The sequence below is a fragment of the Limanda limanda genome, chromosome 18 (assembly GCF_963576545.1).
Source record: "Limanda limanda chromosome 18, fLimLim1.1, whole genome shotgun sequence".
Taxonomy (NCBI): domain Eukaryota; kingdom Metazoa; phylum Chordata; class Actinopteri; order Pleuronectiformes; family Pleuronectidae; genus Limanda; species Limanda limanda.
Genome location: NC_083653.1, coordinates 23,096,029 through 23,112,022, shown reverse-complemented (window position 1 = coordinate 23,112,022; position 15,994 = coordinate 23,096,029). Strand labels below are relative to the sequence as shown.

At 39.8% G+C, this 15,994-nt stretch overlaps 1 protein-coding gene across 1 annotated transcript in view; it reads left to right on the top strand.

The window, feature by feature from the left end:
* LOC133024500 (centromere-associated protein E-like) overlaps positions 1 to 15,295 on the top strand; it is a 36,342-nt gene extending 21,047 nt beyond the window's left edge. The window contains 16 exon segments of the mRNA XM_061091635.1: positions 39 to 272; positions 429 to 662; positions 817 to 1,050; positions 1,206 to 1,439; positions 1,592 to 1,825; positions 3,172 to 3,252; positions 3,335 to 3,529; positions 3,612 to 3,821; positions 4,182 to 4,394; positions 6,070 to 6,273; positions 8,205 to 8,381; positions 8,562 to 8,662; positions 9,189 to 9,286; positions 11,700 to 11,835; positions 11,925 to 12,268; positions 15,153 to 15,295. Coding sequence (XP_060947618.1) covers positions 39 to 272; positions 429 to 662; positions 817 to 1,050; positions 1,206 to 1,439; positions 1,592 to 1,825; positions 3,172 to 3,252; positions 3,335 to 3,529; positions 3,612 to 3,821; positions 4,182 to 4,394; positions 6,070 to 6,273; positions 8,205 to 8,381; positions 8,562 to 8,662; positions 9,189 to 9,286; positions 11,700 to 11,835; positions 11,925 to 12,268; positions 15,153 to 15,244 — 3,021 coding nt within the window. The 3' untranslated portion in view covers positions 15,245 to 15,295.
* Positions 15,296 to 15,994: the final 699 nt, after the last annotated feature.

The window sequence follows — 15,994 nt, the reverse complement described above, 5'->3', positions numbered from 1 at the left end:
TCTTGCTTGAATGAGCCATGTGACTGGCTTTCTAACAGGTGAAGACTTTAAAAGAAAAAATGAAAAGCACTGAAAAGGAGAGAGACGGTCTCCTCCTTGAGAAGGGAACCAGCTTTAAGATCTCCTCTGAGGAGAAGGAGAAGCTGCTCTGCAGGGTCACGTCTCTCTGTGAGGAGAGGGATCAGCTACAGGAAACACTGCAGGAGCTGAGGCAGGAGAAGCAGCAGCTCAAAGCAGAGCTGGAGGACAAGAGGAAGACATTGCAGTGTGAGGTCAGTGAGAGAGAGCTTCTATAATACAGCATTTTATGTAAACCTGCATGTATATTGTATGTACAAATTACAGTTGTAATAGGACATTTGGATTAGTTTTTAATCGAAGTTGATGTGACTCTTGAATGAGCATTGTGACTGCTACCTTTGTCACAGGTGAAGACTTTAACAGAGAAACTGGAAAGCCCTGAACGAGACCAAGACACTCTGCTCTGTGAGAAGGAAGCCATCTTTCAGAGCTCCTCTGAGGAGAAGGAGAAACTGTTTTGCAGGGTGACATCTCTCTGTGAGGAGAGGGACCAGCTGCAGGAGACACTGCAGGAGCTGAGGCAGGAGAAGCAGCAGCTCAAAGCAGAGGTGGAGGACAAGATGGAGACACTGCAGTGTGAGGTCAGTGAGAGAGAGAGCTTCTATAATACAGCATTTTATGTACTGTATATTGCATGTACAAATTACAGTTGTAATTGGATGTGGGGATTATTAATAATTTTAAATCAAAGTTAAAGAGAATCTTGAATGAGCCATGTGACTGGCTTTCTAACAGGTGAAGAATTTAAAAGAAAAAATGAAAAGCACTGAAAAGGAGAGAGACTGTCTCCTCTGTGAGAAGGGAGCCAGCTTTAAGATCTCCTCTGAGGAGAAGGAGAAGCTGCTCTGCAGGGTCACGTCTCTCTGTGAGGAGAGGGATCAGCTACAGGAAACACTTCAGGAACTGCGACAGGAGAACCAGCAGCTTAGAGCAGAGCTGGAGGAAAAGATGAAGACATTGCAGTGTGAGGTCAGTGAGGGATAACTTCTATAAAACAGCATATTATGTACACCTGCTTGTATATTGTTTATATAATAACAGTTGTAATAGGACATTTGGATTCGTTTTTAATCGAAGTTGATGTGACTCTTGAATGAGCATTGTGACTGCTGCCTTTGTCACAGGTGAAGACTTTAACAGAGAAACTGGAAAAACCTGAACGAGACCAAGACACTCTGCTCTGTGAGAAGGAAGCCATCTTTCAGAGCTCCTCTGAGGAGAAGGAGAAACTGTTTTGCAGGGTGACATCTCTCTGTGAGGAGAGGGACCAGCTGCAGGAGACACTGCAGGAGCTGAGGCAGGAGAAGCAGCAGCTCAAAGCAGAGGTGGAGGACAATATGGAGACACTGCAGTGTGAGGTCAGTGAGAGAGAGCTTCTATAATACAGCATTTTATGTACTGTATATTGCATGTACAAATTACAGTTGTAATTGGATGTGGGGATTATTAATAATTTTAAATCAAAGTTAAAGAGAATCTTGAATGAGCCATGTGACTGGCTTTCTAACAGGTGAAGACTTTAAAAGAAAAAATGAAAAGCACTGAAAAGGAGAGAGACCGTCTCCTCTGTGAGGAGGGAGCCAGCTTTAAGATCTCCTCTGAGGAGAAGGAGAAGCTGCTCATCAGGGTCACGTCTCTCTGTGAGGAGAGGGATCAGCTACAGGAAACACTGCAGGAGCTGAGGCAGGAGAAGCAGCAGCTCAAAGCAGAGGTGGAGGACAAAATGGAGACATTGCAGTGTGAGGTCAGTGAGGGATAACATCTATAAAACAGCATATTATGTAAATGAGTTTGTATTTATATAGCGCTTTTCTAGTCTGACGATGACCACTCAAAGCACTTTACAGTACAGTTTTACATTTATTTAGTTTAGCTAAACATTACCTATGAAACTGGAACACTAAGAGGACGACGTCTGAGGTCCCTTTTTCTTGCAGTCAAAAACAGAGCAACTTTCTTTTCTGAAGTTTATTCCATTCATGTTTAAGTGTGTACATACTACATACTCTACAGCTGTTATTACAGACCACCAACATTATTAGATCCTGGCCCAACCAGGCTGCATACCTATTGGCCTACTGATGAGGAAAAGGTTTATTCCTTGACATTTGGAGTTGAGGCATTTTCAGAGCTTGTTAGTGTCTAACCCATTTGGTCAGTGCCATAGTTGGAGGTTCAGCACCCTGCCCCGAACAAAGCCCCTGGTTTACACAATCAAATACCATTTAGATATGTTTTTGTCTCTGAAATTGTCCCCGTCACTCTGACATGACAGTGAACTGTGATACTACTTCTTGTTGATCTGTCTCCATCCCCCCATCCCTCCCCGCTCCTCCTGGATTTACTCTGAAGCAGCATTGAATTAGAAACTCAATTGTTATGGAAGTTTTCGTGAAGCTGGTCAAAGGAGAACTCTAGATTCTAATGTAGACTTGATGCATCGAGGAGACCAGAAGGTGGACAAATATACAGAGTAACATAAGCAATTGTCAGCCCCAATCTGAAGATGTCTCCCACAACATCCCCATTTATCTTTCTCTACTTGCATTCTAACAGCACAGCCAGCGGCTGTGGCTCAGTCGTAGAGCTTTCTTCTTCCAACGAGAAGGGTGGCAGTTTGATCCCCAGTATTGCCCATCTGCATGCCGAAGTGTCCTTGGGCAAGATGCTGAACCCAGAATTGCCCCTCATAGAACAAATAAAGTGCTTGTTGCTGAGAGTTGAAGTTGATGCCTCGCTGTCTGGAGCATCTGACTTAGATATGAAAGTCCATCAACATAGACACATCAATGCACTGTTGGTTGGCCCTTTATCTATAACCTGACCTTTGGTACTGCTTAGAGATAGACTGGAGTATCTGTGGAATTAGACAGACATTCTCCTCTACAGATTTAGTGTAATATACAATATACATAATATACAGTGGCATACAGTCATTTGTGAGGATGGTCAAATATTCCTCAATAATAATGAAGCAGCTTTAGTATGAGGCATTTATACACAGAGTGAATGGTGTGTCGTTCTCTTTTTTTTGCTAGTGAAGACCGGCCTACTTACAAGACTTTTTTTCTTTTCTTTTTTTTCTTTCAGTTGCTCAGTGAAGATCGAGGCTCTGCTGGAGTCGAGGTGACGGTGTCATCAAGGTTGAACGACTCCACCAGGCAGCTTCAGGTACTGTAACCTCTAGCTGTTTATTCATCAGCAGGTGAAAGTCAGACAAAGAATTTAATAATTCTACTTCTACTTGTTGCAGGAGACCTTCAGAGGATTTCAGCACTCTATAGACAGGTGTTCCAAATACATCTCCACACCCATGGACAAGGTTTTGAGGGTGCAGAGTGCCTTGAACCATGATTATCTGACCTCTCTTCCAAAAGCCACCATGAGCGCCTACACTGCTATATGTCAGCTAGGACTTGAGACTGTTCAGACTCTGGGAAACATTCTAGTAAATATCAACATTTGTCCACTTGAAATTTCATGTAGGTCTTACTCTTGATAAAGTAGTAACCAGTAAATCATGTCCTCAGGTGTGCCTACAGGTGAAGGCCCAGGATTGTCGGAATCGGTTTGAGGAGTTGGTGAAGAAAGACTTGTCTGTTTTCGAGGAAAGGCGGCTGCAGGATGTGCTGATGTGCAGAGTGCAGGCACCTACTCTCTCTGTCAAAGACGAGGACCTCCATACTGTGTGGGAACACAGACTGGCTGATCTACTGGACAAGCGGCAGCTCTACCAGCAGGTGAGAATGTGACCCAGCCTTTGCAAAATGCTTGCCTTCCAATTCAGTCATTACCTCTACAAAGGAGCATATGTTTTCACCCCTGTCAATTTGTGTGTTGGTTGATGTGTTTTTAAGCAAGATTATGCAAAAACTACTGGACTGATTTACACAAAACTTAAGGTCAGGGATGAAACCACAAAATCTTGGTGCGGATCTTGATCAAGAGATGGATCCAGAAAATCATTTCACTTTCTTTAACATGGCAAGATAAGGGGTTTACTTGATTTTGATTGATTACCTTGATTTAGTGTAAATAAATGTGGTTTCACTCCAACATTAATGTACTGAAATCTCATAACAATTCTGCTGGCTTTGTAGAAAATGTCCATCATTTTGAAGAGGTTCTCGGACAATGTGGCTTGTCATCCCAATGAGTTGTCGGCGGAGATCACAGAGAGGGAGAGGTTCAAGGAGCAGCTACAGGGCGCAATAAGCACCCAGCCAATCAGCTTCAGTGAGCTTGACAGCATCCTTAGCTGTGAGCTGGACCGCAGAGCTGCCCTGGCCCACAGCAAGAAGATGATCCTGCAGGTAATTAGGGATTGGGGGGGGGAATCGTGATTCCTGTGAATGACTATTTTAAATCGCCACGCTGCCTCCCAAATCGATTTTAAAAAAATAAATAATTATTATTTTAAAAAAAAAAGATCATGTTGACCAGCTCTTGTATTTGCACAAGGATCTAAACATACCCAAGCACTAGCTTTGCATAGCCTACATGCAAACAACAATGAACCATATCCTACTTTTTGTTTATTTCAAAGTTTATATTTTAATTAAACTTTTATTCATTCTATTTAATTTACCTTTTATTTATTGTTTAAAAGTAGCCTAAGTGGCATAGTTTGTGTTCAGTTGACAGGGTCTTTACAATAATAGGGCACATTTTTATTTATTTTCTCTATTGGCTGCCCGGCAGTCATTAAGTTAATGTTAATATTTGACATAAAACTTGTAAAGCTCTAAGTTAATTTAACTGTGTTGTATTTGAAGGTATGATTCAACTTTTTTCCATTGTCCAGTATTTAAAAAAAAAAATAACCAAAAGAAATCGTTATATCGAATCGCAATACTTACAGAATCGCAATACATATCATATCGCCACCCAAGTATCGTGATAGTATCGAATTCGGGAGGTCCCTGCCGATTCCCGTCCCTAGCAGGTAGTGTTCAATATTCACCTCTTTGATTACTTCCACAGGCAGGAGGGGCGATCTGTTGTATGTTAGTGAGCAGGATGTCTACAGTTTTGAAGATGTGTTATGGAAAGTTGCTGAAAATATCAACTGTACACATATGGTACACACACACTCAGATCGGTACAGATCCGATGATGCCAGACAACATTCAGAGGTGGTCTGGGCCACGTGTCAAAATTATTTTAGAAGTGTGACTGAGAAGGTGGCCTTCTCAACCTACTGTATGTCCTATTTGTAAGGCAATATAACTATACTATTTGTATAGCAGATTTCAACAGCACAGCAATTCAAAGTTCACTGTGAAGAAAGTGTGACACACCTTGCATTAAAATGTGGCCCCACATGTGTCTCCTGATCTGATCTCGGATCAGATCTCACTTCCCCACCCTATATGTAAATATACACGTACATCATCTCCGCTAGCTAAGATGCACTGCATGGCGGGAAGAAGCAAGGAGAAAAAGAAGATATAAAAATAACACAAACACCACAAGGTATAACAAATCGTTTCTGTTGTTACCGGTTTCTTCACTTTAAATGAAGCCTACAGCAGGGGTATGTGTACGTATTTGCAGTTTCATGATTCACTGCAGATCGTTTCATTCTGTTTCGAGAATGAGTGATACATTTACACACCGGTTTACTCATCACAAAGTGTACAGCATTTAAAGTGCACACTCAACAGTTCAGCCATTTTTCTGATTGTCATCAGTTGTGAAGGAAACTTGACGTGTCTGTTCGGGAGATGTCCAGCATTTCTCCAGGAACTATTAGGATTTATCAGCAAATAGGATCCATTCATTCAGTTCAGTTAATGAAAACCTGGGATATGGTTGCTCACAACTACTGCTATTTTAATTATATAGTAAAGATCTTAATCTATAAATGTTCCTATGTTTTTAAATGTGGTCTGGCTAATAACAAAGTGTAACAATTTTCCATCAAATGTTCACTACAATGCTATTTCTTGTCTTCCTAATGTCATATTGTCAATGGACTTCCTACAGGGCATCACTGCTGAACAGAGTGTTCTGAGTGAAGAGCTGAAGCTGCTGGAGGCTCAGGCTCGTTTTCAGCTCAGAGAGGAGAAAAGCAAAAGTTCCACTCTGCTGCAGGCGATTGAGGGAGCTCCTCTGAAATCAGAGCTCTCCTTGCTGAAGGACAACCAGAACCTTCTTACTCAACTCATGCAAACTGAAGAAGAAGTAAAAGTATGTCTTTGATGTCTGATATTGACACCTTTTAGTACAGTGATTCTCAACTGGTGGGCAGTGGGTTGCGGGACTTTGCCTTTGCAAAAAATTATTTTAAGAAAACAATCCTGTGCTTTTATTTTGAGGGGAATTTTTTTTATGCAGCAGCGTGCCATTATTTCACACTCCTTAACAGTATTTGGCGTTAATGCCTTGTAATGCTAATAGACACCTCCCATAATTTCATATGCTAATTGAACATGAATCTTTTTGAATTGCATTGTGAGTTTGTGGATAAAAGCTGCTACTCATTACACTGCATTTTTTCCATAGTGCATTGTTCGTTGTCATACATTCAGTGAGTGAGTATTCTCAGCTTCAGCTACATAATTTGAGTCTTTTTTTAAACTACTTCTCAGTAGTTGGACTTTTTTATTTCATGTTTGTGCATGAAAGGGCTGTTGAGTCTGTTAAAAAATGCTTAAGTTACTGAATTATGTATGTTGTATTACTTTATGTCCTTAAGATTAACTTTTTGGTTTTTAATTAGTGCTGTGTGTGCGTGCATGCGCGTGCTCCCAGATAGCGCACCGGTCTGGGGGCTCCGCCCCCCGCTCACTCGCTCAGAGAGACACTGTGAGATCAGAACTCGTTCACGTGAAGCAGCCGCTCACTGACTCACCGGCTGCTTCTTAACTATGGAAACAGTGAAAACACAGAGTTTCTCTGGTCTCAGCTGCTCAGAGATCAGCGCCTCAGCTTCTTGATCAGAGCAGAAGCTGCAGTTGGTTTCTACCGAGCTTCAGTATCTGTGTTCACCTCCAGTCTGACCTGCTCTCGCTTTTTGTTTTAATATTTCGCCAACTAAAATAAAAAAAATATTAGGCTGCTGCTATGTTTTTATTTATTTCAAAATAGGGTACTTCTTATTTCATACATTTTCCACAAATATGGAACTCAAATAGCCCTACAAAGTTCTGTGTATAATTTATTTCAAAGTAGGCCGACACATGCCTGTGTATTTTTATTTGTTTGTTATTTTGTTGCTTGTCTGTTTGATTAGCTGGCTGAAAGCAAAGAAGTAGTAGGCATACCTTATATTGGTAACCTAACTGTTACGGTTCATTGTTTCTTAAATAAGAGGCCTAACTGCTATGTACACAGCAAACTTGAAAAAAAGAAAATATGAAGTCATGGTTTAACTGCACTATAGGCTGAGTCCTTGTTTACCTGAAATGTGCACTTTATAATTTAATTTTTTACCGCCCTGTTTGGCAATGTTGTTTTTCAATAAAATAAAACATTTGCATGAAGCAAGCCAATCCACTTTTCAATGATGAAAAATTATGGAAAAAAAATAAATGAAGGGTCATTTAGAATAGATACAAATTTGCGATTAATTTTGAGTTAACTACGACATAATGCGATTAATCGCGATTAAATATTTTAATCGTTTGACAGCACTATTTTCAATTCAAATTAGGCTAATTGAGTGTAAAAAGGAATATTTCCCTCTCTAGCATCGCCACCTGCTGGTCATTTTGGTTTATCATTAAAGTTGTTTTTTTTGTGTTGGCATACTGTGATATTCTGTTCTATCTCAGGATCAAACTGCACCATCTTTTCATTTCAATAACATTGAGTAGTTGAAAACTTTCCTCAATTTGGGTTGATGTCATTAAGGGGTGATGGTGGGTCCTGAAGCCATCCCAGTTGAGAACCACTGCTTTAGTAGGAACTAGTGAGCTTGGGTCTGAGAAGCACAGATACCGGAGGGAGTCTGAACACACTGTGAGGACAATTTCATTGTTATTTTTAGCTGAGCTCATGGGACATTATAGCTTAGCTCGTAAAGACCTTTTAATTTCTTTTATCCCTTTCCTCTCTCTTCTTACAGTGTCCATCTCAAACCTGTCCAACAGCTAGTGACATATTTTTCTGTGTTCCAGGCTTTGCATGTACAAAATGAGCAGCTGGAGGAGGCACAGATAAAGGCCACAAACAGGCTGTCCAGCCATAAGCAGGCCACTCAGCTTCTGCAGACAGAGCTGCAGGACAGCTCGGCGCAAAACGATGAGAAAGAGAAGACGATCCAAACGCTCAGGGGCAAACTGCAAGAGTCTGAGGTTTGTATTATCTGTAGGGACTAAATAACAGCCTTTCTATAGCTGAAGAGGTTTATTTACCTTTATATCAGACTCTGAGCTCAGTTATTGCAGTCATTTTTGTTTTTGTTTACATGTTTAAATGTTGGTTCTTTGACTCACATGAAGCAGCTCATATTGTATTTGTCTTTCCCATATCAGAAAAGAGCATCACCCAGTGTTGCTGAGCTGGAAATTCTCCAGACTAAACTGTTCAAAAAGGAGGTGGAGTTGAGTTCTGCATCTGATAAACACAAACAAGAGTAAGAGCCTTTTGTTACCTACGCCAAGGACGTATGTTTTCATCTGTGTTTGTTTGTCCGTCTGTGAGTCAGTGGAATTACAAAAAAACGTCTGACTGGTGGAATCCATGTTTTGTTTTTGTGAAATTGCTTTCTGAGATAATTATTCATAAAAACAATCGGACATGTTTTGGAGACTGATATTTATGAATGTGTGCACTTTGGTGCAGATTCCCCCACAAAACATGGAACTCGAGAATTCAAATGTGCGGTCACAAGTTGAGCCTTGACGGTCTTAAACGCTCTCTCAAGTACCAGTTCTATTTTTCTACTTATTCTGTTCGGTCTTATTTATTGGCTGAACCTAATGTGTTATTGTGATAGTGGAGGGACTATCCATTTATTTTAAAAAGGCTGATGTGCCTGTTGACAGTCGAATGAAATTCTCAGCTGTCAACCTTCCTCATTTACGACACATAAGAGCGTTATTTGTACTTTGCTCTTTGTTCTGTGGCTGAATGTTGTGACCAGAGTGTTTCCTTGTCAGGATCCAGAGACTGAGTACAGTGCTGAACGTGAAGGAAGAATCATTAAGAAATCTGAAGGAGACGTTGAGGAGGCTACAACAGCAGGGAGAGGAGTCATGTAAGTCAGAAGTTTGAAAATGTATTTAGACCTCAACTGTAGCTCTCAGCTTCAGGTAGTGACAACGTTATTTTTCTTTTGGCCTTTTTATAAGATAATTGATAATAGGAATGTAGCAGCTGGATCACAGATTAGTAAAGATTATGGATATGAAATTAAACTGTGTCTTAGTTTGGTTCAGATGACGTCTACCTTCACTTTAACGCAGTGGTAACAAACTGAATGCATTATTAACACATGCTCACCTTTTAGGTTGAATGTTTTTTCTGTTCATGACTTCATGTATCCACGGTGGTTCTAGAAAACAGAGATTCTCACAAATGGAGAGAGAGTTTAACTTTTACAATTTTTTCTAACACAATTTCACACAAAAGTCAAAGTGCACATGACGAAGAATGATGCCTCTTGAATTGTTTAATTCTGCAGGTGATAAATTAATTTTTTTTATTAAAATGTTTTATGTTAAGAGGAAGACTATGGAAGCCCATTTCCGCCACTGTGATGAAAAAAAAAAAATTGGTATCTCATAATTATGAGATAGCATCTCATTATTATGAGATAGCATCTCATTATTATGAGATAGCATCTCATAATTATGACTTAGCATTTCATTATTATGAGATAGCATCTCATAATTATGACTTAGCATCTCATTATTATGAGATAGCATCTCATAATTATGACTTAGCATCTCATTATTATGACTTAGTATCTCATAATTATGACTTAGCATCTCATTATTATGAGATAGTATCTCATAATTATGACTTAGCATCTCATTATTATGAGATAGTTTCTCATTATTATGAGATAGTATCTCATTATTATGACTTAGCATCTCATTATTATGAGATAGTTTCTTATTATTATGAGATAGTATCTCATTATTATGACTTAGCATCTCATAATTATGACTTAGCATCTCATAATTATGACTTAGCATCTCATTATTATGACTTAGCATCTCATTATTATGAGATAGTTTCTTATTATTATGAGATAGTATCTCATTATTATGACTTAGCATCTCATAATTATGACTTAGCATCTCATAATTATGACTTAGCATCTCATTATTATGACTTAGTATCTCATAATTATGACTTAGCATCTCATTATTATGAATTAGTATCTCATAATTATGACTTAGCATCTCATTATTATGAGATAGTTTCTCATTATTATGAGATAGTATCTCATTATTATGACTTAGCATCTCATTATTATGACTTAGTATGTCATAATTATGACTTAGCATCTCATTATTATGACATAGTATCTCATTATTATGAGATAGTATCACAATTTATGACTTAGCATCTCATTATTATGAGATAGTATCTCATTATTATAACTTAGCATCTCATAATTATGACTTAACATCTCATTATTATGAGATAGTATCTCATAATAATGAGATAGTATCTCATAATTATGACTTAACATCTCATTATTATGAGATAGTATCTCATAATTATGACTTAGCATCTCATTATTATGACTTAGCATCTCATAATTATGAGATACTGACTGCAGGGTCTGTCATGGAGACTGTGTGTGTGTGTGTGGGGGGGTTGTGTGTGTGTGCGTGCGTGTGTGTGTGTATGCTTGTCTCTGTTCCTCTTCCCTAAAACTGATAATCACATGTATTTTTTAGCTATTATCCGATGATGACCGATCATGACTTCGGATCACTCAGTCACTTTAACGCTGAAGGTCCTGACTGTGCACGTTACGTCTCGTGTTGTGTGGAGCGGGGGACTACGTGCACACGGTGTTTAAACATGTGTTTCATGAGCTCAAACAAACACAAAGTAAACATCAGTCCTGTACGTGTCCTAATAACTTGTGATTATTGCTGGTGTTTAACAGAGGACAGAGGGAAGTGAGGCGGAAGCAGACTTCGACACACACACAGGACGACTGAACTTTTAATGAGCGTCTGTTCTGATCCTGGAGCAGCGCTGGTTATAATTATTCAGCCGCAGCACATCGCCAAGACAATGAACGGAGCACAAAACATGGATCGATTATATTATGTCTCTGTATCAATGCACAGTCTCCCACTTCCGCGAGTAAGGCGGCTGTCCCCGCAGCCGCTCAGCCTCGGCTTATAATAATAATAATGAGATACTAAGTCATAATTATGAGATGCTTAGTCATAATTATGAGATACTATCTCATAATAATGAGATGCTAAGTCATAATTATGAGATACTAAGTCATAATAATGAGATACTCAGTCATAATAATGAGATGCTAAGTCATAATTATGAGATACTAAGTCATAATAATGAGATACTATCTCATAATAATGACATGCTAAGTCATAATAATGAGATGCTAAGTATGAACAGTGGCGGAAATGGGCTTCCATAGGAAGACTGGTTAATTGGAAAATGTGAAAATTTAGTCTTGCAGGGTGAGGACCTTCACACTAAACTGACCAACCCCAAAGGTGTGGTGATCAAGAGCAGCATTCTGCTGGACAAGACCATACTTGAGAAGGAAGTCAAACAGCTTTGCCTTAAAACAACAGAGCTGGAATGGTAAGTACAACCAGTCTGACAGTGGAACTGCTCAGTTAGTTTCGATAACTCTTAAATCCATATTGACATCTGCCCCTGTCTCACTACAGCTTGGTGTCCACTCAGCAGACAGAGATAAGCAAGTGGAAGAGCCGAGCCATCAATCTGAAGGCAAAGAGCAAAGTTGAAGTGGACAAGCCTTCATCGCCCTGCAAGACTACCAAGAGGGGCCTACAAGAGACCTCAGACTCCAGCTTCCTTAGCTCACCTAAGAAGTTGCTGGTTACTTCTAGGAAGATCCTAGACTCTCCTAGGAAGGTGATGGACTTTCCAAAGGTCTATCAGCTCGACTCCCCCAAAAGCAGTTTCTTTGATGTGGGTGGGAGCTCGGACCTGCTGCCCAGAACCTTTCCCAAGCAATTCTTTGATAACTCCAGCCTTGGCACCATTCCAGGTAGAAAACTTTTGTCAACTACATTTTTGTGTAGCTTGTCTGCCACACTTATTTTTAAAGGGAAAGTTTACCGAAAAATGAGAATTCACTCATTATTTACTCGCCACTATGCCAATGGAGGGGTATTTGAAGTGTTTGAGTCCACAAAACCCTTGTGGATTCTCAGGGGTAAACAGAGTTGCAGCCAAATCCAATACAATTGAGGTAACTGGTGACTCCTTCAGACATAATAACACAAAGAAAAAAACATAACATGCCTCCATACCTCTCGTGTGGTGTCATAAAGTGTCGACTCAGCTTCATTTCAACATGTTTTAAGCCTAAAAGTCCACTACTTGAAGTAGTGATACTGGCGGATGCAGCTTGTCTTTAGTGTGTGCGTACATGTGTGAACATGGCTCCGAGGAGGATATATCTGTGGACATTTAGGCTGAAAACATGGTGTAACTTATGCTGTTTCGAGTTGAATTGAAGGTCTCGGCACTAGGGTTGGGTACCGAGAACCGGTTCCAATATGGAACCGGTTCCAATACAACCGATACCTACCCGGACCGAAATGCAACAGAGATTTCGGTGCCTCATTTCGGTACCTGAGCCAATCAAAGCCTGAGGTCTCCGCTCGTCCCGCCTCCTCACACTTCCGCTCCTTCCTTCACGGATGACGGCCGCGGCCGCCGGTGGACAGACTCTTGTCTCCGCTGCCCGCGCCCCGCGTGCGTCAGGGCTTCCGTGCAGGTGGTGGTGGTGGTGGGGGGGGTCTCCTCGCGGGACCTCTCCCCTCCGCCGGGCGCATTTCCTCCGTGGCGGTGCGCCGCGACCGGATCCGGGTCGGCTTGGAAAGGCTTGGGGCGGGAGGAACGAAGACCACGCCGAGAAATGTTTCAGAAAAGCGACCGCATTTTAGGGGGGCGAAGGCGGGGGGCCGAAGCCTGCCTGCGACAGCCCCAGCCGCGGAGACACGGGGGTCTCTGAGTGATGGAAAAGCGACCCTCAGTCTTCATTTGGCTCAGGCACCGGAGTCAGAGTCACGAGTCAGAGTGTGTGTGTTTTGTATTTATTTGTATTTATTTGTATTTATTTAAGTATAGTGTAAACTTTTGTTAACAATTCGTATGTTATTCATAGTTTTAAGTTAAAAAGGGTTTTGTATTTATTTATATTTATAATCTACTTTAAACAGTTAACATATTTGGCAATAAAAAAAGCCTTTCTTGGTCAAGCATCGTTTTGTGCACTTTTTTGAAAAAAGTATCGGTTTAGGCACCGGTATCGTTTTAAAAGTATCGGTTAGGAACCGGTATCGGATAAAAACCAAACGATACCCATCCCTACTCGGCACCCAGACACGTGGATGAAACAACACCAGTAGTATGGAGGCATGGTATTATTTATTTTGGTTCTTTAGAAGGAGTAACCAGTTACTTCAATTGTATTGGATTTGGCTGCAACACTGTTTACCTCTGAAACTCCAAAAGTTTCTTGACTAATAGACTTCACCCACCCCTCCATCAGCATAGTGGTGAGTAGATAGTGACATTTTTTGGCGAACTATCCCTTTAAGAGTTTTTGTACATCATGAACACTCAAGCTGTTTGTTTTGCCAGAGGTTTCCAATGTTCCTGATACTCCAGACGCAGAGAGGGGTAACTGCTGCAATATCACACTGTGTGTTTAGGGAAACTGGGGTTGCACTGACAAAAGCTTGGGGTGATGGATTTTATCAGTCTTCCATTAAAACATGAATCAGCACCGTCCTCAACTGTTGAACTCTATTTTTTTATGAGCCTGAGCAAACTGGTGATGTCCATTCAAACTGTGCCTGTCCGCTGAGCAGGATCATCATTTAACTAAATTATAATTTAAGCCAAAACCGAGCCAGTCGCTCATGTATCCAGTAGCCAAAAGCAAAGCAGTCTAATGCAACAGTCCTGAAATTAATTGTCCTCCATAAATGTTCCAATATACAGTTTGTAATGAAAATGTTTGAGAGGTGCTGCTTCATCTGTGTGATAATTTTAAACACTCTTGTGGTGCTGTTGAACACTCTTGTCTTCCTGATATTTGCTGATATAAAAAGGATGGACAAATTAAATAAAACAAATGCATAATCATGACACCAGTCAGAAGTATGACATATTAAATGAACTTTACGAGACAATAAGTCAAGATTTGAACCATCTCAGCTTGTGAGTTGGATACTAGTAATTTTTAGAATAAGTGGATATGACATTGCTTTTGAATGCTCATCACTTTTCTTTTGATATTTTTGATCAATTTGTCTTTCCCAACAATATTGCATTTCCTGTTGTGATTGGTTTCCATATTACAGTCGATGCATCTAAAATCCCTATCTTTTTGCAGCACATCCAAACCTAGGGCTTATAAAATGTTTAGCCACTGTTTGTTTTAAAGGCAGAATGTTGACCATTTTTAGTTGTATTAAAAAGTGTCAGTTCATAGTAGGGCAATGCTAATGTCTGCATTGAGGCAACAAAACCTAGTGAACATTCAGGATGTTTCACTTTACAGTGGCTCTACAGTCCTTTATTCAGATGTCCAACAAGTGGAAAATTAAATTTATGGAGAGATGGCTCTATGTTGCAGTATGAGCTAAAAGTGCGGAACTTAGTCTTTTGATATCATAATAAATGTAATATATTGATTTGTATCAACATTATTACCTGGTAATGAACAACAAACACTGCAGTCAGATAAAACGCACTCTGATGGCTGTTTGCTACATTAATATCTGGTTTGACTCTCAGGTCTGAAACAGGGTAAATTTAAGACCATCATGATCATCACAGCCACAGCAGAACAGGTGATTTTATTATCTACTGTTACTTGATCTTCATTGGTTTAATAAAAGTCTGGTGTGTTGCAGATGCAGATGCAGCTACAGGTCTCGATGTAGCCAGAAAGGACGAGTGGTGGCCTAAGTCTCCAAAACAAGAAGACATGTGTAAAACACAGTAAAATCACTTGTAATATTTTAAAAGCCTATGTGTTAGTCATAATTTCTGTTGTCTGTATTGCTTTTGTTTTCTTTGTTTTTGTCTTTTTTCAATTTAGATAATAAAGGTTAGTTATACTTAATAATCAACATCTGTTGTCTCCTTCACGTATTTAACACAATGAATTTGTTTCAAATAAACCCAAATAGAAATTGAAACACTGGCAACGACTGAGCCTTTAAAATATCACGACTCGGAGTCATTCATTTCCATGTCTGTACATAATTAAGTAGTTTCATATGATTAATATACCTGATTATGTTGATTTGTGTGACATTCATGACAGTATTATTCTAAACATAAACCATATTTAGGAAAAGTAATGTGATCATGTCTTTAGCAAATATATACTGTACATCTTTATGGGCAGACTGAACCAGACATATACACTGCTCAAAAAAATTAAAGGAACACTTTGAAAATACATCAGATCTCATTGTGAAAAAAAATTATGTTGGATATTTATACTGATATGGACAGTTTAATGTCTTAGGAACAAAAGGATGCCACATCTTTGATGGAAATAAAAGTTTTCAGCCTACAGAGGGCTCAATTTTATAGACACCCCGAAAATCATAGTGAAAAAGTGATGTGGCAGGCTTGTCCATTTTGCCAAACTTCAATTTCTGCTACTCAAAATGCTTCTCAATATCTTGAGTGACCCCACGTGCTTGTATGCATGCTTGACAGTCGCGGCATGCTCTAATGAGAC